The sequence below is a fragment of the Candoia aspera genome, chromosome 8 (genome assembly GCF_035149785.1).
Source record: "Candoia aspera isolate rCanAsp1 chromosome 8, rCanAsp1.hap2, whole genome shotgun sequence".
In the NCBI taxonomy this organism is placed as follows: Eukaryota; Metazoa; Chordata; class Lepidosauria; order Squamata; family Boidae; genus Candoia; species Candoia aspera.
Window position 1 is genome coordinate 3,488,332 of NC_086160.1, and position 25,425 is coordinate 3,513,756.

At 44.3% G+C, this 25,425-nt stretch overlaps 1 protein-coding gene across 4 annotated transcripts in view; it reads right to left on the bottom strand.

Moving 5' to 3' along the window:
* Nucleotides 1–694: 694 nt before the first annotated feature.
* The window catches only part of LDB2 (LIM domain binding 2), a 167,225-nt gene continuing 142,494 nt past the window's right edge, over nt 695–25,425 (bottom strand). Inside the window, exons 6-8 of one of the 4 annotated variants that reach the window (XM_063310250.1) lie at nt 11,402–11,525; nt 7,511–7,653; nt 695–1,461 (exon numbers count right to left, since the gene is read on the bottom strand). In XM_063310250.1, coding sequence (XP_063166320.1) covers nt 1,231–1,461; nt 7,511–7,653; nt 11,402–11,525 — 498 coding nt within the window. In that variant the 3' untranslated portion in view covers nt 695–1,230. Of the gene's footprint in view, nt 1,462–7,504; nt 7,657–11,401; nt 11,526–25,425 lie in introns of all 4 variants that reach the window. The other 3 variants (XM_063310248.1, XM_063310249.1, XM_063310247.1) reach the window with 3 other exon arrangements.

A 25,425-nucleotide genomic window follows, 5' to 3' on the forward strand; every position in this document is an offset into this window, starting at 1 on the left:
AGGGAGTGAAAGAAAGAAGGCAGAAGAGATGGTCAGCTTGTGCCGGGGAAGAGAAAATTATGGCGGTTGAGAAAGACAGCCAGGGCTTTTGACAAAGCCCAACTTCAGAATTAAACATGAGTAACTGTGATCCCACAATTATTCTAAGCTGATTCCCTTTCCAGTCCCATAGCTAGACATGCATGGCCATCCCCCTCTCAGGAACCCTGAAGCTTTACCAATAATCTTTGGGACTGGAGTTTAGTGGTGAGTTTTCAGGTCTTAGAGTGGCCACACACCTGCTCTGCTGTGGATCAGAGCCACAAAAGGGTATTATTATGGCATTATTATGATCTTACTGCAACAGCTAAAGGCTTGTCATTTGAAATGTCAAGACTGTATTTTGTAATCAGCAACATTTGAATGACTGGGGACTTTATAAAGTCTACACCAGTATGGCTGAATCATTGCTGACCCAGAAATCTTGGTCTCTTTCTGAAAAAATGTTTTACCTTCAAACTTTACAGTAGCAGTCTCCAACCATGTGGTCTCCAAATCTTCTGGACCTCAACGCCCATCATCCACACAACTGGCACAACTACTGGCTTTGCTGGCTTGCAATGGGGAAAAGCTTCACCCAAGACATGTAGACTAAATGCTCAAGCTTTGCTACTGTTTTTTTTTTAATTTAATAATAATCATCATCATAACCATAATCTGTTTCTGGGGCCTGATAAAAAACCCGTCTCCTCTCCTGCCTCTTGCCTTCTCAGATGGGTAACCAGAGAAATCAATGGCACAGACAGAAAATAAAGTCTGTTTCTAAAATGTCTGCTCTTTCTACTCATGTTCTAGAACACGAAAAACCAGGATGTCCTTTATCATGGTAAAAAAAGTCATTCAATCCTGAGCACTGACAGTCCAGAAGATATGGCCTTTATAGAATAAAAGGGGATTATCATGGGGAAAAATCCTCCATTGAAATGTGAAAAATCATCATGAGGTGCTACTTACATATTTAGATTCACTGAGGTCAGTGCCAATATCATATCATGTGCAAGAGCTCCCGAGATCATCCCCCGGATGCTTATAAATTATTTTTCTAACTTCAAAAAAGATAGCTGTACATCTAGAAATAGGTTCTATCTCTGTGGAAAATCTGGAGGTTTTTGTTCTGTTTACCTACAGAATGCTGTGAGGCGGTATTGGTCACCTGCTGCTACCGGCAAGGCAGGATGCGGCTCCAGAGCTCTACTGGGAAGCCTGGGGTGTGGGATTCTCAGACTTGGTCTCCTGGTTAGTAGAAGGCTTACTGTTCCACGGACTGTTATTTCCTAGTGCAGGGGAATTGTTGAAGTCTTCGTCATCATCCAGGCCATTGGCTGCGTCGTATTGCGTGTTCTCCAGCCTAGTGATCAGCCGCTCATCTTCATCACCGAATTCTCCACCCATTAGGGTGGGTTCCCCAACGACCATCACATCCTGGGAAAGGGATCCATGATTTGTTATCGATCAGAAACTGGAGAAAGCTAAACAATGTATCTCAGCTGCTATGAGATGATCACCCAGAATCCTTCTACTCAATTCCCCATATTATCACCACCATGCCTCAAATGGGTGTATCCAAACCTGTTTGGATTTTGTTTGTTTATTGCTAACTTGGAGATCCAATTTTCAAAAATCCAGAACTGTTCAGTGAAAGAGGTGAAACAGTTCTGTAAAAAGGCACGCTATTTAACAAGTCACATTCATATTTTGGGGTTTTTCAGGTAGCAAAGCCAGGAAGTGTCACCTCAGGAATGGTTTTATTAATCTGAAAGACAGAATCTAGCTGAAAGTTTTTCCAGCAAGATGCTCTGAAGCTGTCTCCTGTTCATGTCAAAAGCAGAAAGATTGCATAACAAAACTCCTGGGTTATGCCCAGATCAGGGGCATCCACAGGGGAGGTCAAAAAAGTCAAGAAGCCAGCTGTGATTGCATGATTGAGGCCCTGGGCTTTGATCACAGGATCACAGCCACCATCTTGACTTTTCTGACCACCCTCCCTGGACAGCCCTGCTTGACTTCTTTGCATCCTAATTTATTTCTCCCTCCGTTGCTACAGCCATTTAAAAAGCCACCTTTAATGTGCAGCCATGGGAAGAAAGACTGAACTCAGGACTTCACATCCTTAACCAATGCACTTGACGTGTCGCCGCTTAATTATGGTAATTTAGGTAGAAAGGATTTAAAAAAATAAAACAATGCTCACAATGATTTGACAATTTGCATCACTAATTAAGTAATTAGCAAAAACTGCTGATTGCCAACAAGCCCTGAATTTACCATCTGCTATTTCATGGTGCTTCTTTGTAGCCCACAGAGCTGCCAATCTGTCTGGCTGCTAGCACCCCAAAAAGACAGGGTGCGAATTACAATTGCACGGACAGCGTGAGCAAGGAAGCAGGAAGGAGGGCGCTGCAGCACTGCTGCTCTGAGTACAATGGGCCTTTCCTTGCCCAGCACCCCTGGCACAACTGCTCCTTGGTGGCTTGTGACTCATCCTTAGCCAGCAAGAAGTGCACAGAAATAGGAACTGGGGAATCTTGACCTCATGGCTTAAAGCTGGGTCACTAATTACGGGGCATCCCTTTGGATGCAGTAGCCTTGGTGGGTCTTGGGCGTTCATGAGGGGCAAGTGATATCACGTGCAGCACAACCCCATCGTGCAAAAGACCTTAGTCACATCATTAGCCCACTGATGTCGCGACATGCCTGGTGCCATCCAGGACCCCGTTTGCTTCCTGCGACCCACCCCAAAGAAATGCCTCCCTGTTGATGTTTACCCATGGATGGAAAAAGGAAGAGGACCTGGATTTAAAAATTCCTTCTCCCCCAAGGAAAAGATTAAAAACCCATCCACCTTCTTGGTTGCATTCTCAAGAAATCTGAGATAACCCCATCCCTAATTTAAAATGAAATATTTGAAAAAAGAGCTTTCTTTTCAGGCAAATACAGTAGAACTCCACAGACTGTGGATATTGAAAAGGGTTGTTTTCTGTTTCTACAGCTCAGAACTCTTTAACTTCTTGAACTTGGTCGTTCTTGGTTCCCTGTAACTATCCATTCCTTTGGCTGGCACTCTTCCTTGACACGTTTCTGAAGTCCCATCCCTCTTGCTCAAATCCTTTTCCAAACTCCAACAGTTCGCCTCCCATATTTCCCTGCTCTTCAGACTAAGCATCTGCACGTCCACCTGCCCAGGGCTGACCCCTCCTGCAACTCTTTCCTCGTCCTTCTTTTGTCTCCCCAGCCCTCCCTCTCTTGAAATGAAGGTGGCCAGAGGTCGGATGAGAGAAGGGAGACAAGGCTGGGTATTTTCTTTCAGATGCTGCTTAGGCATCACATTTAAAGCAATTACTTGCTGGAAACAAAAAATCTAACCAAAGTCACAAACAACTAGTTTGGTATTCATTAATGAAATATAATTCATGGATTACAACAGTATATACTGAGATGAAGCAGAGAAAAAGGAACATGCTTAAGGATCCTTATGATGCAGGCTTGCATTTATTGTACTGTTTTTTTGAAATGCAGATTACATGGAGGCCGGTGATGGGCTTGTAATCAGAGCAGGAACAACCTATGATTTCCCTTCCTTGCTGCGCTGCTTTCTCCTTCCCTGATTTTTTTTTTCCTTTTGAGGTGGGAGAATCCTCTCCCAGTTCCAGCTGGGGACTGTCTACCAACACAAGCACCAGCTTCAGAAGAATGGGCTTCTTTAGGATTGCAAGAGGGGAAGAAAGACTATGTTGCTTTCTCAAACCTGTTTTGAGCTGTGTAAATGCCATCTTTCTCCCCTTAACGCACAATTGATGAAATTTACATTTGTAAAAAATACTCCAGGTGGGATGCAGATCCAGTTTAGTATGACCAACAAGACCAGTGAAATTTTTATTGGCATTTTCCTCCATGTTCTCTATAAACAGTTAAAGCGGTTTCCTCAGGACTTATATCTGGGTGGTGATGGGGTGGTCAGCAGAGTCAGGATGGCCACCTTAACTGTGCAATCAAAGCCCTGCCTGGTTTTTGGTACGAATCACATGACAATGTAAAAAAGGGGCTGGCCCTTTGTTCATATGGTTGCAGCCACCACTATCTTGATTTTTTGGCCTCCTGGGGATACCCCTGCTTATGTCTTTTCAAAGCCAAGAGTTGTTAATCAGATTTTAAAAGCCCTAGAATATCAATATTCTGAACAAAGTCTGATGTAAAACATGAGAACCAGCTACAGGGACTGATTTGGAAGGAAATATTTAAAAATGAAAATCAGCCTCCCCCAACTGGGAGTGCGGTAGAAGGGGTGGACTACAGGTCCCACCATCACCAGCCAGCAATTTGACTTCAGTGGTGGATAATGGGAGCTGTAGACCATATATCTAGAACAGTGTTTCTGTACTTCAGCAACTCTAAGATGCGTGGACTTCAACTCCCAGAATTCCCCAGCCAGCATGCTGGCTGGGGGAATTCTGGGAGTTGAAGTCCACGCATCTTAGAGTTGCTGAAGTACAGAAACACTGATCAAGTTGGAGGCCTTGAACCGTCCCGTTGGGGAAGGCTGGACTAAATGAGGGTGGAAAATTGAACCTGTGCCCCCCTCTTCATATCCATATTCTCTTTTTGCTTGTCAGAAATCTACAAGCAAGTCTTCTCTGCCTGTTGGTTTTCCAAAATTATTTCTACCTGGGAATCTAGGCCAGCAGGCATAGGAATATTGCTTGGAAAAGCTGGGTGTTATCGCCCCATTTTAAATGGGAAATAATAAAAAGCAGAACTCTTGAAAGATCATCAAATCTTATGAGATTTTGGCACTCCTGTTGTGAGATTTTGGGAGGTCTTGGAGTAAGATCCTAATTGCTCCCATGATTTTAGCAATCTCACAAGACTGCAGGCAATTTTGGAGGGTGGCATTTCTTGAGAAATCAAAATAAAATCCCAAGGTTTACTTTTAGCACACCAAAATTCAGTTTAAAACAGGATTCCTGCTTAACAAGAAACAAGAAATCAGAAAGCTGCTGAATTTTAGCTCAAGCTGATGTCTTCCAGCAGTCTTTAAGAGACCCTCCAGTGACAAGGTCACTTCATCAGGATGGCTGGGGCAAAATGTTTTGACTTGTTTTTTGGGTGGGGGCGTTCTAAGAGAGAAACTGGGAGCAGGACCTGCTGGTGGCTGACTGATTCCACCCTTATCACTCCACCCTTTGAAAACCATTGGAAATCAATTTTTCGCTTTGTTCTGGAGCGTTTTGTGGTGGTGGTGGGGATGATATTCTCCCCTTATCTCTGCCTTGCCACAACTGAGCTAAAAACTGGTGATTCCAAGCTGGCTTTTTGGAGGTTCATTGCAGAGTTGAGAAGGATTTGCTTTTACAATGTTGCCTGCAGCCATTCCCAGCTCAGCCACTTTGATGCCACAATTTGGTGGCTGATTCTCGGGATGCATGTGGTTGGCACCCCTGGCTCATGTCAGGTCTGGGGCCCAATCTGACTCTGGCAGTCCTAATGGGTCTTACCACAGCTTGAAAAACACTGCGTTTGCATTTTGCCAAGTATGGCACAACACCACCTAATCAAGTATAGCATTACAAAGTGTGATTTAATACTCTGCCAGAAAAAAATAACTGTTTGGTGGGAATTTCTGCTCTTATGATGCATTACCCACCCTCTCTTACTGTTACACCATCCACCATCTACCAGAGCCAGCTGCTTGGTCTGCTAACCCTGAGAGACCACATCTATGGCCAGTCCCTTAGTTTATTATTTATTTATTTATTTATTAATCAAATTTATCACCACCCATCTCCCAAAAGGGACTCTGGGCGGTTTACAATAAACCTAGTTCTCCTTCACATCCTGATGAAGTTTCATAAAGCAGGCCCAATGTTTGCTGCAAGGCAGCATTGCTACAAGGGACAAGCGCTCGGTGGATTTCGTCCCTTACAGCACAAGGCCCTCTCTAATTCTGCACAGAAGACGTGGACACTGGGTACTTGCCCACCACGAGGAATGGGGAAGGAGTTCACGGCAAGGAGTCTGAATGGAGCTGAAGCACAAAAGTCTTTGGGTCACATTTACTTGCCCCAGAGTGGAACCCTACAGGCACCCCCCAGTTCAACCCCATGTTATCGTCACTTGCTAGTTCTGTGTAATAGCCACCAACCTCTGAGGAGGACTGGAAGTGATTCCATTTAAAGCCCCTCAATGCTTCTCCTTAAATTGGCCAGTAGGGTCACTGTTGTCGAATGGCATAACGCTCCATTCCCTCCCAGGGTTGAGGCTGCAGAGCGGGAGTGCTCCTCGCTCCTGCTTACGGAGTGAGAGGCAGAATCCAAGAATTAACCCCTTGGGTTCTCTTTTGCACAGGGACACACGCAGCTCTGGGCTAAAAGGTAGCTACATTTCAGCGCCAAGCAAAGCAAAAGATAAAGAGCGGGGTCTTCAGGACTACCCACTCATCAGCTACAGCCAGGAAGTTATGCAGGATAACCCACCAGTGCCATCCTAGGCATGTCAATTCAGCAGGAAGCCCCAGTGAGGCAAATTGGCTTCAGCCCCATACACATGTGGCAGAACTTCTGCTACTTCCGAGGATGGACAAACAGGAGGATGTTGCCAAGGCCAACATCCACAGCTGGCAGACTCTCTTGGTGGGTTCAAGCAGTTTAGGATCTAAAGGAATCATTCTGGAGCTTCGTTTCAGAACCTCTGGATGGGCAGGAGAAGGAAGGCGCTTTCTCACACTTAGAGCCAAGTGTTTGGGCGATGCTGGTGGAATCTCAAGAAACCCAGTGGGTATAAAATGCTCAGGGAATCACTGGCCTGTCTTATCATAGCAAGTCCAGCTCTTCTGGGACTGGCGGGGCAGAGAGTTTCTCTGGCTTCCTCCGAGCACGGAATATGGTCATGCAGACCACCGGACAATAAGGATGCTCTACGCTGCTCAAAAGCACATTTAAGTTCTGAAGGAGGAAAAAAAGGGACGCTTCTCTACAGCACCGGCCATTCACCATTCCAAAATAATGTTATAGAAGCAGAGCCTGAATCCTGTCCTTGGGGGCAGCTGCAGGGACAACACAATGATGCCATCATGCAAATCAGGTCACACGCATTGTTTGCGCGGTAGCATCACGATGTCAATGTGATCCCCATGAGAGGTTTATGACTGTACTTCTGTGCCTGCCTGCCCTGCCTACCTGTTTTTCATGAATCGCATCCAGTTTCCTCAGCTGTGCAGCAAGGCACGGGAGCCCTGCCAAGCTCTGCAGAAGATGTGTCCAAGCCCCTCCTGAGCTCAGCCCTTCCCCACTGGCCAACGCCTCTTGGACAATGTCTGAAGCCCTCCTCGGTGCCTGAGCAGATCGTTCGGGGTGCTGAGGACTCACTGTGGGGAGGGGGTGCTTAATGATTTGCCACAGTTTTCGCTCTTTTTGGGATCCCGGCCTACGGGTAGTCTTAGGTGGAGGCCTAAAAGGAAAACGAGACTTACAGGTACCTGACTGGCAAGACTCAGGTTCGCTGCCGCCGCTTTCTTCTTGCTGTTGGTGCTGTTGCTGTTGTTCCCGGCACTGCTGTTGGAGGTGCTGCTCGTAGAATTTTTCCTTTTTCTCCGTTTGGTGGTGGGTTGTCTTGCAGGCTCTGCTGCGGGAGAGAAAAGGCCGAGATGCAGCACGAGGGCCTGCGCAGAGAGACAGGGAAGGGCCCTGGCTGCCCCGCATGAGTCCGCTCCCTCTCCCGTTTCAGTTTCCTTAAAAGGGGTCGCGCTCGATGCTGAAGAAAAGGGCTAACTGTTGTCGTGTTGTGCGCCAGTTACGCCCCTTCCTGGAGCGAGAGGCCCTTCGAACGGTCACTCACGCCCTGGTCATCTCCCATATCGACTACTGCAATGCGCTCTACATGGGGCTACCCTTGAAGAGTATCCGGAAGCTGCAGTTGGTTCAAAATGCGGCTGCGCAAATAGTGATGAGTGCTCCAAGGTCAGCACATGTAACACCCCTACTGCGCGAGCTGCACTGAGTACCAGTTTGCTTCCGGGTCCAATTCAAGGTGTTGGTTACCACCTTTAAAGCCCTACATGGCATGGGGCCAGGCTACCTGAGGGACCGTCTCATCCCCAAGATATCGACCCATCCCACTCGGTCATACAGAGAGGGCATGCTACAGACCCTACTTGGCAGGGTCCAGGAAGTGGGCCTTCTCTGCAGTGGTGCCAGAAGGGCACATGTAACACCGCTGCTGTGCGAGCTGCATTGGGTACCAGTTTGCTTCCGGGTCCAATTCAAGGTGTTGGTTACCACCTTTAAAGCCCTACATGGCATGGGGCCAGGCTACCTGAGGGACCGTCTCATCCCCAAGATATCGACCCATCCCACTCGGTCATACAGAGAGGGCATGCTACAGACCCTACTTGGCAGGGTCCAGGAAGTGGGCCTTCTCTGCAGTGGTGCCAGAAGGGCACATGTAACACCGCTGCTGTGCGAGCTGCATTGGGTACCAGTTTGCTTCCGGGTCCAATTCAAGGTGTTGGTTACCACCTTTAAAGCCCTACATGGCATGGGGCCAGGCTACCTGAGGGACCGTCTCATCCCCAAGATATCGACCCATCCCACTCGGTCATACAGAGAGGGCATGCTACAGACCCTACTTGGCAGGGTCCAGGAAGTGGGCCTTCTCTGCAGTGGTGCCAGAAGGGCACATGTAACACCGCTGCTGTGCGAGCTGCATTGGGTACCAGTTTGCTTCCGGGTCCAATTCAAGGTGTTGGTTACCACCTTTAAAGCCCTACATGGCATGGGGCCAGGCTACCTGAGGGACCGTCTCATCCCCAAGATATCGACCCATCCCACTCGGTCATACAGAGAGGGCATGCTACAGACCCTACTTGGCAGGGTCCAGGAAGTGGGCCTTCTCTGCAGTGGTGCCAGAAGGGCACATGTAACACCGCTGCTGTGCGAGCTGCATTGGGTACCAGTTTGCTTCCGGGTCCAATTCAAGGTGTTGGTTATCACCTTTAAAGCCGTACATGGCATGGGGCCAGGCTACCTATGGGACCATCTCACCCCCATTACATCAGCCCGTCCCACCCAATCGTGCAGAGAGGGCATGTTGCGGACCCCGTCTGTAAGAGAATTCCATCCGGCGGGGTCCAGGAGGCGGGCCTTCTCTGGAACATCCTTCCCCCAGAAGTGAGGTCAGCCCCCTCCCTCCTGGACTTCAGAAAACAGCTGAAGACCTGGTTTTGTCGCCTTGCCTGGAATAGGGAGGGGAAGAGCCATCCTTGGGGCTGGTTGATTCCCTAGTTCTGCGGGGACCGTTTTTATTCCCTTATGGCTTGAATTAGATCCGCCATGGTTTGGATTTTATTGCATGTTACGCCGACTGATTAATGGTTGTACTTATGATTTTATTGAAATTTTAATTGTTTTTATTGTGAACCGCCCAGGGTCCCCCATGTGGGGGAGATGGCTGGTGATAAAAATTTGATAAACGAACAAATAAATAAATAACTATCGGGAAAGTTGACCTGAGTCAGAAAGCACATTTAAATAAAGAAGTAGGGAAAGGAAGGAATGCTCCTCCACTGTATAGATCCGTGGTACAAAAACAATGCTCTGTTTTATTCTATTCTGTAATACAGCATAGGCTGTATTGCACTGCACTGCACTGCACTGCATTATATTCTATTATATTAAAAGTAATCTACAGTTCTTGCAAAAAGTTCTTTGCCATAGTGTACTGTGCAGGAAGAGGAGATAAATTGCCTGGATCCATTATCGGCCCTGCCAAGAAACTAGATTACCTTGGCTCAGAGTCAGAAGAGAAATTTAAGATTTACGCCCATCCACTTTGCCCTCTAGGAGTCAATAGCAGCCATTAGCTTGCACGGGACAGAGCTGTGGATTTATTTATGCAAAGATCTCTACTGCTCTGGCTAAATCCTGAAGTGGGAGGGTCAGAGAAAAGGTTCATTCACTGAATCCAAAGCGGTCTGTTTCCTGCCACGAAAAGCTCACAATGAGCGTGCATAGCTGGAAACATTTCCCAGACTTCTGTAGGCAAAACTGCCAGTGATGATTTTAGGAGCTAATATGGGTAGGGCTTTGTAGCTCTAGACATCCTTCCATATTCATATCCCTGTCTGTGCAATTCCTTTCTTTTTTCCTTCTCTTCTCCCCCAGCTTTTTTTTTCCCCTGAGGCTACATTGGGTCATTTGTTACTTTTCCCAATAGGTAGACTGTTCTAGCTGGACTGTTCACAAAGGAGAACATCAAACCACAACACGCAGTCAAGCAAATCAAAGACAAAACCTGAAAATGGAATTAAAATAGCTAATGATGCTACAAGGTTGACTGAAGAGGTGGTGGTGTCTGCAGGGTGTTCAAGTGATGAAAACAGTGTTGTGAGATCACATGTGAAAGGGGTGACACTGTTTTCACCATTGGGTGAAAACATTGGATCCTGCAAAGGCCTCTGAGAAGAGGACACTTCAAATCTTTTGCATATAAATTTGGAAAAGATTTGCATATTTAAATATATCTAAAGCAAGCCATGGCACCCTTCTGGAATCATGACAACCCCAGAGACTTCCTGGAAGAGGGACTTGCTTGGGAGCAGGGGTAGAGAGCACCTGCCCTTCCTTCTCCTCTCTTCTGGATGTGCCAAACGTAAGGCCATAGCCAGCTGGGTGGGCTGAGCAGGAATTCATTCTCTTTTCTGGAGGGGGTGGGGGAAGGACACAAAGACCAGCCAGATCTGCTGCCACATGGTGGATGGAAGGCTAAAAGGCCCACCTGTACCACTGCTCACCCTTCCTCATGGTAAGACCAGTGCTGTCTAAGCTTGACTTCAGGCACAATCTAAAAGTTTCAGCCTCAACAATCTTTATCCCAGATGTTCCTGCATACCTCCCCAGGATTCTGCAAAGTGCAAAACATCTTAGGAATATCTCCTCTCCTACACACATCAGGAATTGTGCATTTTGGCAACTGCCACAATGGCCAGCATGCTAATTTCAAGGGCAGCTGGGTTTCCATACCTCTTCTTGAGGGTGTAAAATTACACCTGTACTTGGTCCAGAAGTCCTGCACAACTAAAGAGATGGTTGGAGAAGTAACTCTAGGTGCTAGGCAGAACATATCCTCTGCCACAGTTACACAATTCACACCATTTGTACAATGATGATCATAATGTGTGTGAGATCATGTGCCCCCCTTCTCCATCCCCTCCCCCACAGAGATGTCCACATCCAGAAATCCAGTAATTCCAGTAAAACACCAATTAGAGTGAATATCTGCAAAACATTCACAAGAATTTCAATAACATTCCAAGTTCTTAAATCCTTACTCTTTCACCCATTTAGAATCAGATGCCAGAGAGAATTCCTACCTGGAGGTGCCACCATCCGCTGCCATTTTTGAAACAAACACGTTTTCAAGCAGTCCCGAGGACTTAAATTATATGTTTTATGTCTTGACATTAGTTCTTGCATTGGCTCCAATATTACACACAACTGCAAGGAAGGAAGGCAATAATAATAAGAACATTTCTGGAAAAACACACTACAAGATTGAACCATTTATTTCTCTGGTCTCCAACCTTTATTTTTCCTGCTAAACACAGAATTATGTATATACATTGCAATTAATAGGAAGCTTCCCAGTTTTAGGCTTACAAAGATGGACTGCAGGGTCATGATTTTGCCTCAAATAAATAAGAAGGAAGCCATAGAACCTCTTTGTAGTTTGGATTTTGATCAGATCAGAGAATTCCCCCTGAATACTGCCTCCTCCCAGCTGAGCCAACCAAGGCCCTCCCAAATTGATGGTCGCACCCTACAACTGTCTTCACCATCCCTGTTTTTCCAGCTAACCAAATGCCACCCCCACCCCCGGTCTTCCCCCCAGCTAACCCAGGAACATCAAAATGCTCCTCTCCTCTCCTTGTGCTGTGAATGTTCTTGGTACGGAAGAACACAATAACTTGCGCTCTGGGTGGGGCCTCAGCGCCAGCCCCGCTCAGTTTAAAGGCACGAGGAAAGGATGGCAAAGTGCCAGAGCACCCTGGTCTCTGTTGGGAGAAGACCAGGTCTCTCCAAGATCCTTGGGGGGGGGTGTTCTCCAGGAAATGGAGGATGCCAACTTCTCCTGCTCTGCAACAAAACCAACAACGAATTGGCTCAGTCATTGAGACGATCATCTGAAAAGAAAACCTCCTGCTTTCTGTCTCCTTTCTTGCCCCCCACCCCTCATAGGGCTGGGCCTTGCCAGCAGCAGGAGCAAGCAAAAAGAAAAAAAAAGAGCCCCCCTTTAGCAGTGATTGTATCCCGCCCCCCGCCCCCCCAGTGGGCCGGCACCCAGGGAGAGCGCTGGGGTAGCCAGAGGGCCCTGGATGCTGCAAGTACAGACCCCCTCCTTCCTTTACTACAGCTTTCTCTCTGGCACAAATGGCTCTTTCACTGGGCTGAGCGAAGGAAGATAGATGCTTTGGAACTGTGGTGTTCGAGGAAAATTGGGAGAAAATGTAGAGGCAGTGAAAGACTTTGTATTCCTAGGTGCAAAGATTACTGCAGATGCTGACTGCAGTCAGGAAATCAGAAGACGCTTAATCCTTGGGAGAAGAGCAATGACCAATCTCGATAAAATAGTCAAGAGCAGAGACATCACACTGACAACAAAGGTCCGCATAGTTAAAGCAATGGTGTTCCCCGTAGTAACATATGGCTGCGAGAGCTGGACCATAAGGAAGGCTGAGCGAAGGAAGATAGATGCTTTGGAACTGTGGTGTTGGGGGAACATTCTGAGAGTGCCTTGGACTGCAAGAAGATCAAACCAGTCCATCCTCCAGGAAATCAAGCCAGACTGCTCACTTGAGGGAATGATATTAAAGGCCAAACCGAAATACTTTGGCCACATAATGAGAAGACAGGACACCCTGGAGAAGATGCTGATGCTAGGGAAAGTGGAGGGCAAAAGGAAGAAGGGCCGACCAAGGACAAGGTGGACGGATGATATTCTAGAGGTGACGGACTCGTCCCTGGGGGAGCTGGGGGTGTTGACGACCGACAGGAAGCTCTGGCGTGGGCTGGTCCATGAAGTCACGAAGCGTCGGAAGCGACTGAATGAATAAACAACAACAAAGGCAGCCTTATTTTCTGAGACAGGGCAAGGATTGGGCGAAGAGAAGAGAATCGAACCAGAGATAATGTCAACACAGGCTGCGCACAGGGCAGTTTGCTCTCCTATGGGAACTTGATTCCATTTAATAAACAGGGTCGCACATGCAAATGAAATGAGTGAAACATCGAGATGGAAAGGATTTAGGAGATCAGGGTTGACAGGTAATTTTTATTTATTTTTCACAATACACAAAATTCTGCCTTTCAGTCATTTAGAAATCCAGGCTTCTGCAAATAAATCCTTTCCAATTTTGCTTCATCTCTATCACTTCCGATTCGCTTTCTTATGTTTCTTTCTCTTCTTTTTTCCCAACCCTGTTTCTATGATTAAAGCATTCTTTTCGCCCTCCTGCTTCTATTATTTCCATCTATTTCATTCTAATGGAAACAAATTTACCAATAATAATTTTCTTTGGAGCGAATTTTACTCCATAGACTTAACCATCCTTTTGCTTAAAATATTTTAATTCAGGCTGCCTTTCTTGAAATCCCTTGGCTTCAGAGCAATAAATAGCTCTTTCAGGCACGCAACCTGGGACTGCAGTTTTGTGGAACCACTAGCTATGCAGGAAAAAAAAAAGATAAAGTTTTCTTCAAGTTGAACTTGACTATGAGTAACTACCTGGACATATCCATGTTGTTTCCTTGGTAACAGGACAAAAGTGGATTCCTGCTCTGCTTTCCAACTTCTCTGCTTAGCCTACAGCTGTGAGCTCTCCTGGTTGTCTAAGTACTAACATGGTTTGATCTGCTTTCTGAGATCAACCAAGGTTGCCAAGGTGCCACTAGACACATGGGAAGCTGCTCATTGAAGAATCATCACTGGGAGCTGTTCCAAAAGGCAAAAATAGATGTTTTTTTGTAGATTTTGTATGCTGTGGTATGCAAGTTGAGGTCAGCAGATGCCTCCTAGCCACGATGATGGCCATGACCATATGATTGAAGCGCTACCTGTTTTTATATGTGTCACCCATTGTGGCTGCCATCTTGACTTTTTTTTACCATGCCCTGCAGATGCCCCTGGTGCCGATCAAAGCCCCACTGAGATCCAAGGAAGAGGCAGATTGGGGGAACTGAACAGGGTAGGACCTTTTAAACAGTTGTATCCAAATTTTAGCACTCTGATTCCTGGGAATGTAAATCTTCTTCTTCTCTAATTCTGATGTATTGTTAGAATCCTGCTATAAATGGCATGAACTGAATTTGCCTTAACGCTGGAGGTAGAAATATACTCTATTTTACTAATGAGGCAATTTAAAGTTTTTTTTTCTTGTTAATTCTGGGGGGAAATAGGAACATGACCCTGGAGGGAAAGATTTTTTTTATTCGTTCAATTGTGTCCAATTCTTGGAGACTGCCTGGACTGTCCCTGCAGTTTTCTTGGCAAGGTTCTTCAGAAGTGGCTTGCCATTGCCTCCTTCCTAGGGCTGAGAGGGAGTGACTGGCCCAAGGTCACCCAGCTGGCTTTGTGCCTAAGGCAGAACTTACAGTTTCCCAGTTTCTAGCCTGGTGCCTTCACCACTACACCAAACTGGCTCTTGGAGGTGCACTACCACCACTAGTCTGGGTATTTAGCTTTTCAGCCCCACCAGGTAGACCAGACCAGGAATCAACTCCATAGAGCTAAAAATAATTGTATTGAGAGTGGCTCCAATAACAGCATCTTTCAAGCCTGACTGTGCTGTAACTCCTCCCCCTCCTTATACTCATGTGAATTAGGGAGGTGTCTGTCTGGACCTCTTCTGCATATTTTCTGCTTGTTGTGGACTAAAGATACATTTTTCTCCTCATTGCTTTGGTAATAGATTGCGCCCATCTCTGTCAAGGTCATCTTCCTTACTCTCTACAGTTTCCCATTCCAGAAGGAAAGGTTGGAGATAAAGCTAACAAACAAATCCTTTCCTTGGCTCCCTTCTACTCTGCAATGTCACTTGGTCTCAGACTGCAAACCACTCACATGTTCAACTATGTACATAGGTAACCCACAAGAGTTATCGCAAGACATGAAGAAGCACTAATTTTTGAGCATCTGTACGCTGTGCCGCTTACACACCACTGTCTGCTCTGACAAAAAGGAAAAGGAGAAACAGAAAGGAAAAACCAGCACCCTTGCTTAACTCTGTGCATACATAAATGTAAACCCTTTCCTGATCTTAATATATTGCACTGTTACCACAATGGCCCCCAACAATTGTATTTGTAAAAAACCAAACTATACATAGGAAACTGGACAACAATAGTGTACAACTCTGAATGATGTCGTATTCATTCCAAAACAGTCTTCTTCAAGCTGAGCTTGACTGCCAGTGACTTCATCCATGTGGCCTTTTGGCAACAATATGGAGGCAGTTTACCATTGCCTCTTCCTGGGAATGTTTTTTTTCCCAGCCTCCCAATCTAACCTAAACCCCTGGGGTTTCCTGTTTAGCTTTTCAGGATCATCTCATACATCATCCCACTCCTAATAATCTTGGGCAACATGGGATGGCTGGCACAATTCAATCTCTCAGATGCTGCAAAATGCATACAGGCAGGGCAATCTTCTCAAATGCCTTGCTGGAAAAGCCTTTTGAGCGTGTACCTTGCTTAATGCTGCAGAACCCAGAGAATGATTAATGTTGGGGAAAATGTGTAGGACAGGCTTCCTTTGCTCCTACCATTTGTTTTAGGGTGAGTAAGGCTTAAAAATTGTTGTTAAAAGTTGTTCCTTCTTGGATGAGACATAATCCCTGGATCCTCCGGTTTGATTTAAACTCAGACAAACCTATATTTACCTAGAACTGTTTATTTATTGGCTTAAAACACTGAAATGCAGGGCAGGGCCTTTCTCAGAAAATAAAATGCTCACCCTCTGCCCTATGAACACCCATTCCAATAAGTCTACAAGGAAGGGTGGGTCTAAAGGATGTTCTCTTCCCCTTCAAAATTAAAAAAACAACAGTCTCCACTTTCAAGCAAAGTTTTCCAGGTTGTTAAAGTATGTATTTGAGTTAAGAGGCTGCTTTCTTTCTATCCATTCAATTGACACAGAAATGTCCTAATTTAAACTCTCCACCAGATTAAGAAAAAGGACCTATTATTCATCTGATGCCAGTAATGAAATTGGGTATAATTTCAAAATGAAATTATTAATAATGAAACTCTAAAAGAGAAAGAGAGATTTTTAATGCTAAAGGTATGGTTGGCTAACATACTATATTTGAACTGAATTTAGCTATTGTACTAATGCTATCTTTGCACTGCTGAAACAACAGAGAGCCTTTTCACGCATTTTCTATACTATATAGAAGGATAAACATGTCACTAAAAATAAAAATGATTGCATCCCTTTTGGTTGCTCTGGAATTGCAATCAATGTATGGATTGCAATGGGTTTTTCTTGGCCACTAGCTGTAGTCAGCTGGAAATCCACAGAAGAACAGATATTAGCGTTTGCAGTCTAAAGTAAGTATGTACACCAGCTTTTATTATGCTCCTTATTCATATTGTAATTTTCTTCATCTCTCATAGATTCTCATCACATACATGCAAGACAGACAATAAAGCCACCGTATTGCTACCCATTCTGGGCTCCAGGTGGCAGAACTAAGTCAAGAAACCTTTACTTGAAATTCTGCAGTAGATCGCATATGGAAATTGCATTCAGTTTAATTAATTCTTTACTGTTGGTCTTTGCATTTTAAGCAAGGAATATAGTGTGTTTTGAAGATTTCTGGGTGGAAAAAAACCTAAAGCTATAGGATTGAAAATCCAAAATGCAACTATTTTAATCCTTAAGAAAAATCATAATGAACAGCAAACTTGCATCTATTGCTTAAACCAGGTGTTGGTCTGATTCTCTGCAACTTTATTTGGACCTCTGCTAAATCTGAGTTAATTGCGCATAGTAGCTTCAGTGGCAAGACATGCGGTGGTCCTTCTATAACCCAGGGTTCTTCTCTCTTAAGTTCTTACAGAGATGTGAGCTATATTATACAGTGATGATAGATAATCTGTGCCCTTCACTCTGTTGCTGAATTTGAGTTGCCAGCATGACTGGAGAGTCAGTTTGCTTAAACTGGGGATGCCATGTGGTTACCCAGAAACAGTTTAGCACTGGGTGTCAGAAAGAGAATGCCAGGAGCTCTACCAACGTTGGATTTGACACTCCCCAATTTACATGTGAGTCCCCATCAAGAGGCACCCCAAGAAGTAATTCTAATGGAATATACAAAAGAATGCCACCCAATTTAGAAAATGAGATCGCCTCTGTGGGCATTTCCATAAAGAGTCATTGGGCCAGTCAGTTCTGGACTGGTTTTATCTCAAGATGTTGTCTGTCATGTGTCTGAAACCACAGCAAAACTGTTCTTTTCCCTGAAATCCTGCAGATGCGCAAATTTCTAGAATCTCCATTTTCCAATTCTTGGGAACTCAGCTGCTCCCGACTCCTGGCACCTTTCTCTCCCTGTCCACCAAGAACAATTCCCCAGCAATCAGAAGTTAGTGGGAGCAAAGTTGCAGGAGGTTAGAAGGTGGCATTAGTGGTATGAAATTGAAATTGGCCTTGGAAACTGAAACAGAAGATGCTTCAGTCTGAGTGTTGATAACATGACTTTGCCAAGAAGTAAAACAATTGTGGCGTCCTTGGTGCTCTCTGAGCCTGGCTGTTGACTTGCAGATGTTTTATTACCCAAATGGGTAATATCATCAGTGCGGGTGGGCCTGGGCTTTGCTCCCTGTTTGTATGCAGTCGCTTGCCCTGCCAGTGTTGGTGGGGTGTGGTTTTCCCCTTGGTGGTTCCTTGATTGGGCTGTTGTCTTCTGCTTGATTGTTTGTCTCGTGTTAATCCCTGCTTAGCTGCTTTTTGGAAAACAACCCACACTAGCCAAGTGCTCCATTACCAAAGCAACAGCCCAACCTCCCACCAGAGGAGCTGTATAAGAACATTATTCAGATGAGCACAAATGCACTGCAGCAACCCAGAACACCAGAAAAAGGAAACAGACTGCCTATATAGCATCTTCCAGCAAAATGGATACCCCCACAACTTGATCAAAAAGTACCTGACCACTCAACTTAATACAGCACAACCAAGGCAAGCTATGGAAAGGATAACACGGCCATACATCAGAAACAGCTCAGAAACAGCCAACAGACTATCACAACCACACGGCATCATCACAGCACACAAACCAACCAAAGCCCTCCAGAACATCTTAAGCAGACCAAAAGACCCAGTGGCCCAAGGAGAAAAAACAGGATTTATTTATTTATTCATTCATTCATCCAATTTTGCCACCGCCCATCTCCCCCCAGAGGAGGGACTCTGGACGGTTTACAATAAAGGTAAAAGATTTAAAATACAATAAAACCATAAATAATACATAAAATATAAATACAAGATATAAATATAAAATAAAATCCAGATGGCAATGAAAGTTCTAATTCAGTTCGTGAGTATATGAGGGCCATTTTAGGGTGCCAGCCATTCCCAAGAATGACTATCCCCCTTCCCGCCCCAAGCAAGATGGCAGAGCCAGGTCTTCAACTTCTTCCAGAAGGTCAGGAGAGAGAGAGCTTGTCTCACCTCCAGGGGAAGAATGTTCCAAAGGGTGGGAGCTGCTGCAGAGAAGGCCCACCTCCTGGACCCTGCCAGACAGAATTCTCTTACAGACGGGGTCTGTAACATGCCCCCTCTGCATGTATTTATCTACAATGTATTGTAAGGACTGTAGCAGCCACTATGTAGGACAGACAGGCAGAAGACTAGCAGGGCACATCCATGAAGACCAACTAGCAGTCAGAGGACACGATGAGAACTCCTTAATCTCACAACACATGGACAGACTCAACCACAGTCTCAACTGGGAAAATGGGAGCATCCTAGACCAAGCTCAATCCAAAAACGCTAGGGAATTCCTGGAAGCCTGGCACTCAGACAAAGCAGCCATCAACAGACACACAGAGATAAACTACAGTTACAGACCATTCAAAAGACACAATTAAGAGGGGAACAAAAAGGCCAGAACACATCCTCTCCAGCAGCCTCCCCAGATGAAGAGGGATTAACACCAGACAAACAATCAAGCAGAAGATAACAGCCCAATCAAGGAACCACCAAGGGGAAAACCACACCCCACCAACACTGGCAGGGCAAGCGACTGCATACAAAGAAGAAGCAAAGGCCACACCCACCGGCACCGATGATGTTACCCATTTGGGCAATGAAACGTCTGCAAGTCAACAGCCAGGCTCAGAGAGCACCAAGGACTCCACAGTTCAACCCTGAGCTACAAATGTTCTTTTCTATTGGAGTAAAACAATTTTCCATCCAGTAAATTCCTTTATTGGCAACTTCACATCTACCAATCAAACTGCAGTTTAAACGTTAATACAGGTAACAGCCTAACTGCTAAGAAACCAGAGCCTTTTTAAAATCCCTCACATAATAAGCGGTGCTGCTTTTTATACACCATTTTAATAAATATTGTGGACAATTGTTTTCCATACTTCACTATAAGTTGTTTTGGACAACTTATGCAAGTTGGAAAAGTAAGATACATGAGTCACAGACACACACATATAAACTCTAATATGCCATGTTCTAAAATACAGATTGTATTATTAACAGGGACCGTTAATGAGGACTTATGGATTCTGCTGCATGGAGAGTATACCAAACATATGCATTTGTGCAGACATCAATGGCACCCAGGCGCCCGTAGCCGTCTTGGGTAGCGCATGTAGGAAGGTGGGATACAAGGTGAATAAACAGATGGCATGACGTGTGACCCGAGGGATTAATTTCTTTGGGACTGCTATTTCTGGAAAGTCTGCACATGGTTAAAAAGTGGCCGGGAAGTTCTGCAGCAACCCCTTTCCAGGACTCTCATCCTAAACAGTTGCAATCCTTTCTGCTCGATTTTTTTCTCTTACTATGGACCAGCAGCAATCGCACACAAAAGAGGTTTTCTTCCATGGACTTAACCTCTTTGTTCTGCCAATCTCACTAGCAGAACACTCAGCAGGCTTCGCTTGTTTCTTTATATGTGGGGAAGAATCCTTGGCGAATCAAACACATGTAACCTTTCCCAAATTCCTTTAAGTCTGATACTTTCTGCATGTTTAGTGAACTCCTTGGGTAAAACTGAAGTGAAGTAACAATCTCACAGGAGAAGAACTTGAGACTACAGTACAGTCAGATTAGAAACTTTCCCCCCCTAGTTTTCTAGCTTGAAAAAAATGCCACTCAGCATCACTGATTCATAACCTACCAGAAACAGCTCTGCAAGCAGTATCTGTAGGAAACAGCACGGGAAAGGTGGATTTCCTACGTGTTGCTTCCTGTCTCCAACGTGTGTGATGATGCTGTATGAGGTTTCCTTCCTTTCAATTTCTCCAAAAGGCAAACAATCCCTATTCAGCAATACTGACTCAGATCCAAACACCTGATCGCCCGATATGGAAAGTGCCAGCTTTCCCTATTTATGCAACATAAGATTGCAATCGTGTCCTGCTTCCCATTCTAGCTCTGGAAATCCTTCCACCGTCATTGTTGTTGGGCGTCCCGGGCAGCTTCCCTTGGGTTGGGGGTGGGGGGACTTTAGAAAGCTGCTTGTCTTCACCAACTCCAAACAACTGATGGGCATCAATCAATCAGTCAGTCACACAAGGAAGCATTCGGACACCCTGAACTCTAGTGAATTTAAACGTATGTTCTTCCAACATCTGAGACACCATACACACAATTGTTTGTATCAAATACCACCACCAAACTACATATGGTGGTTGACACTGCCCTGGCACACTGTTAAACCTGGAGGATTATTTCTGAAAACACAGAGAAAGACCGCCTCAAAATTTAGTTGCATGTGTGTATATGTGGAGGACTGCACATAATCCTCATTGATCTGATTTTACATCCTGCATTTTTTTCTGAGAGCGGAAGATGACACGTATGAAGCTCTTCCCTAATTTTTTCCCATAACAACTGCCGAGGGAGGCTGGCTGGTCTGAGAAAGAATTACTGGGCCGAAAATATTTTGTGAGCACCAGGTTCTAGCAGGATCTGGGCCTTCCCACTGCATTGCCAACCCTTTAACCACAACATGGTGCTGGTTGTGAGAAGGGCTATTCTTGGAATAGGTACTTAGGAATTTGTGTTAAGATGGCCCAGTAAGTCTCACAACAGATGGTGTAATTTGCAGATGACCAAACCCCTCTATTTTTACCATTTGTTTATCCAAATGAAAGGTTTTTCAAAGAAAGCTCATGGTGCCCATTTGGTAAGCACTGGCTTTGTGCTTGATGGTCCTCCTCCGCCTCTGCTATTGCTTAACCCCTTTTTTGGTTTGGATACCGCAATGCCACTTGTATTCTAACAGGGGTGTCCGCAGGGTATGGTCAAAAAAGTCAAGGTGGAAGCCATGATGGTGCATGGCACATAAAAATTTTCAATTGCAGCTGCCCTATTGACTCTTTTGGCCATACGCTGCAGATACCCCTGTACTGCAACAAGTTCCACCATCAATAATTACATAGGATTAGTGCCTCCTTCACTGTGATTTCCAATTTCCCAGTTTGGAAGGCAAATTAAAACTTTTTATGTTCTATTAAGCTGCCTTTATGTGCTCTCCTACTGGTTGTCACGTTTCCTTCAAGGAGCCGATGACAGGAAGTGGGTTTCCTCCAATTCTTTTTTTTTTTTTTTTTAATAAAGCTTCATTAATTTTTCAGAATATAATTAAAACACAAAATACAGAATATAGAACAGATAGAATACAAGTCTAAAAAAGAAACAAGAAAAACTAAAAGTGCAGGGAAACTTAAAAGACAGGTGACTTCCAACCTTCTCCAACAAGGATATAAAAGCACAAAGAAGTTAATCTCTTGCTATTAATTAAGCGTTTAGAGTTTCCTCTAGGAGGTTAACCTGATGCTGCCTTCCTGTTTCTTTAAGACTTGCCTTTCTTGAAGCGATGGAGTGAGATTACAGTTTCTCCCACTACTCAGGGCTGTGTCCGGCCAAACAGGCCTCATGGATCAATACTGCAACACTCTTGGCCAGAGCAGTGTGACCAGTTTCCTGGGTTTTGAGTGGCACTGCTTGCACTGGGCATTTTACTCAGCTATGTGGATCCAAAGGTTGTTCCCTTGGTGACTGGCAAAATGGGGGTGCCAAACTTGTGGACAATTTTGCCATGTAACACAAACACACAGGCTGCAGGAGAGAGGACCCAAGAGGAGGCTTTGTAGGTGTTTCTGCAAGCGGGCAAGGAACGTGCCCCCCTCAGTATCTAGCACAGTGTTTCTCAACCTTGGCAGTTTGAGGATGTGTGGACTTTAACTCAGCTGAACACTCAACTGAACAACTGAAGTCCACACATTTTCAAGCTACCAAGGTTGAGAAACACTGATCTAGTACAAGCCACAATGACGTGGCATCTCATTGAGGGTGGCATCTATTGTTTAAACTATTCTTAATGAAGGAGCACTCGTAAATGAAAGACAGTATCATTTTAAGCAGGTAAACAGCCTAAAACCCACATGCCTCTTTCAGCATCGGAATGAAAAAGAGCTTGCAAAAGCTACCAGATCTAAAGAGAAGAAGGAAAACAATCTTCAATATTTTCACTATATTCAACAATCTTCAACATTTTCTTTCTCATTCCATACCATTAGGAAGACAGCAGAAATCATTTTTCAAAAAGGGAAAGGACCACCAATACCAAACGTGTTTTTAAATTAAAAAAAAAATGATTTGAACAACAATTTAACTAGCTCAGGTAAAGATCCAGCAACTGTCTTGATGTGACAGGTTAAACTGGGTTAGTATTAATCTTGGCTTGTATCTGTGAGCCTTAGTATGTTCTACAAACCCAGCCTTTTGCTAATTTATGGCTCAGTGTATTGTGTGAATAGGGAATGAGCTGATTCATGGCTAATTTAGCACTGTATGAACCTAGACATTGGCTGAAATGCAGTTTTGTTGATTAATCAATTAACTTTTATTTGATTCATCTATCAGTTTCACCGATTAAAATTTGTGAACCTTATTAGGAACTACATACAAGTAATCATGACAAAATATTTCCTATTTACACGATGAAACCTTCTGTGCAATAAATCTCCTTCTAGGTCCATATGAAAAAAAATCCCATTTTTACACTGTAGCTCAGGCACAAATGTCATGTTTTTCACATAACTGGTTCTATTTTTAGACTGAATTGGAGGAAATCTGATGCATTAATAAATGGGCGAGAACTCCATTGCCTGGTAACGTGGTCCTGCAGATGTAGGCTTGGCCTTTAGCCAAAGAACTGTTGCTTGCTGTCACAGCTCTGGGAGGACTAACAGAAGGTCTACTAGCACGATTAATAAGCTACCACCCTCCTGATCATGTAGTGCAAAGTTCTGGGTGATTTGTTGATTTGTTTCAATGTTATTGTAAGACTCAATACTGTTCTTCTTGCATGGAATGATGTCTGCAAGGGGCAACAAAAGGTCAAGATAGCAGCCACAACCATGTGGTTGTGATCACCAACTTGACTCTTCTGTTCTCCTCTTGTGGACATCCCTGGAGGCCTCACTCAGTTTTTAAACAGTGATAAAAATGCACATCAAAAACAAAATGTTATCTAAAAGAAAAGAAAAATATAAGTAATAGCCAATGAACCCTCCTTTTGTGGCAAACACGCTTAGAAGGTGTGGATTCCAACACTATCTCCCTAACATCTTCCACCTTCCTTAAACTAAACTGTTCCCACAGTTGCAAAGGACAAAAGTTTAGAAGTTCTTTCATTCTTTCTTCATCTTCCCACCTTCATTACAAGCTCTAGATTTGAATGCTGTGGCCAGACGGTGATGCAACAAATGCTCACCTTGAAGTTACATAAACTAAAGAACTATTACTTTAAGATGGAACTTTTAATTAAACATTATTTGAAGGAATTAAGAATTAATTATTTTAAGCTGGAAGAAAATGCAATGCAATGCTTTCACCCATGGATACCAGAACTGCGTTTCTTCTGGAAAAGAGAATGAAGATATTCACAACCTAATGGAAGCTGAAGACAAAAGTGAAGTCATGGTGGGGAGAAAAATTATGACGTGAAAGGACACCCCATATTTGATCAGATTTTTACCTCTCCTTCTCAATCTAGGCTCTTGAACTTTGCATCCATCAGTGGTCACAAAAGGTGAAGAAGAATGGCAATATTGCACAAATTCAGACTGAGTGCCAAGTGCTTTTTGAGTTATGTAACTCTAATGCTAGATTGCATTCACTGACTCCAATTTCAGAAGCCGCTACTAGGACAGTGTGCACCCATCATGTGTCTTGATTCAGGAAGAGATGCTTTATGACCCTTATGTTAATTTACAAAATGTTTACCTGCACAAATACACCTCAGAAGACAGCCTTTGGAATTCTCATCGAATGATTCCATCTCTATCAATAATAGATCAAACAGATAAAGGAAATCTCTTGATTAAAGCAAAAAAAAAAAAAAAAGGGAAAATTTCAGGAATTTTCAGTAAAGATCTTAAAGTAACTACTACGTTTTAAATGAGACATTAAATGAGAGCCAGTTTGGTGTGGTGATTAAGGCACCAGGCTAGAAACTGGGAGACTGTGACTCCTAGTCCCACCTTAGGCACAAAGCCGGCTGGGTAACCTTTGGCCAGTCACTTTCTCTCAGCTCTAGGAAGGGGCCAATGGCAAATCACTTCTGAAAAACCTCACCAAGAAAACTGCAGGGACTTGTCCAGGCAGTCTCTGAGAATTGGACATGATTGAACGGATTAAAAAAAAAAAACCTCTCCCTCCAGGGTCATGTTTGCAATCCTGCTTCTTTTGATACCTCCATGCCCCTAATTATTAACTCACATTGACTGGAGGGTCTGTGTTTTTGAGTAATCTGTCAGTGGTTCCTTCACAAGAATCAATCTGAAACAAGACACTCCTTTCACCTTCCTTGTTTTCCCACATATATAAACACTCCATGGATAAAAATAGTCCTAAAAATTCCAGCCCAAATTTTAAATTCCAACATAAATATTCCCACAGTTTAAGGTCCTGTCCCTGTCCTAAAAATATCTAAAGAGTTATCCTTCTTATTCATCTATCTCCTATCATAAATTCAATATGATCTTAAACCTGGATTTCAGATTTATAGATACTGTAGAAATGAATCTTTCTCAGAATTGCCCATTCCTTTCACTTTTTGAAAAAAATGCCATCACTCTTTATTCC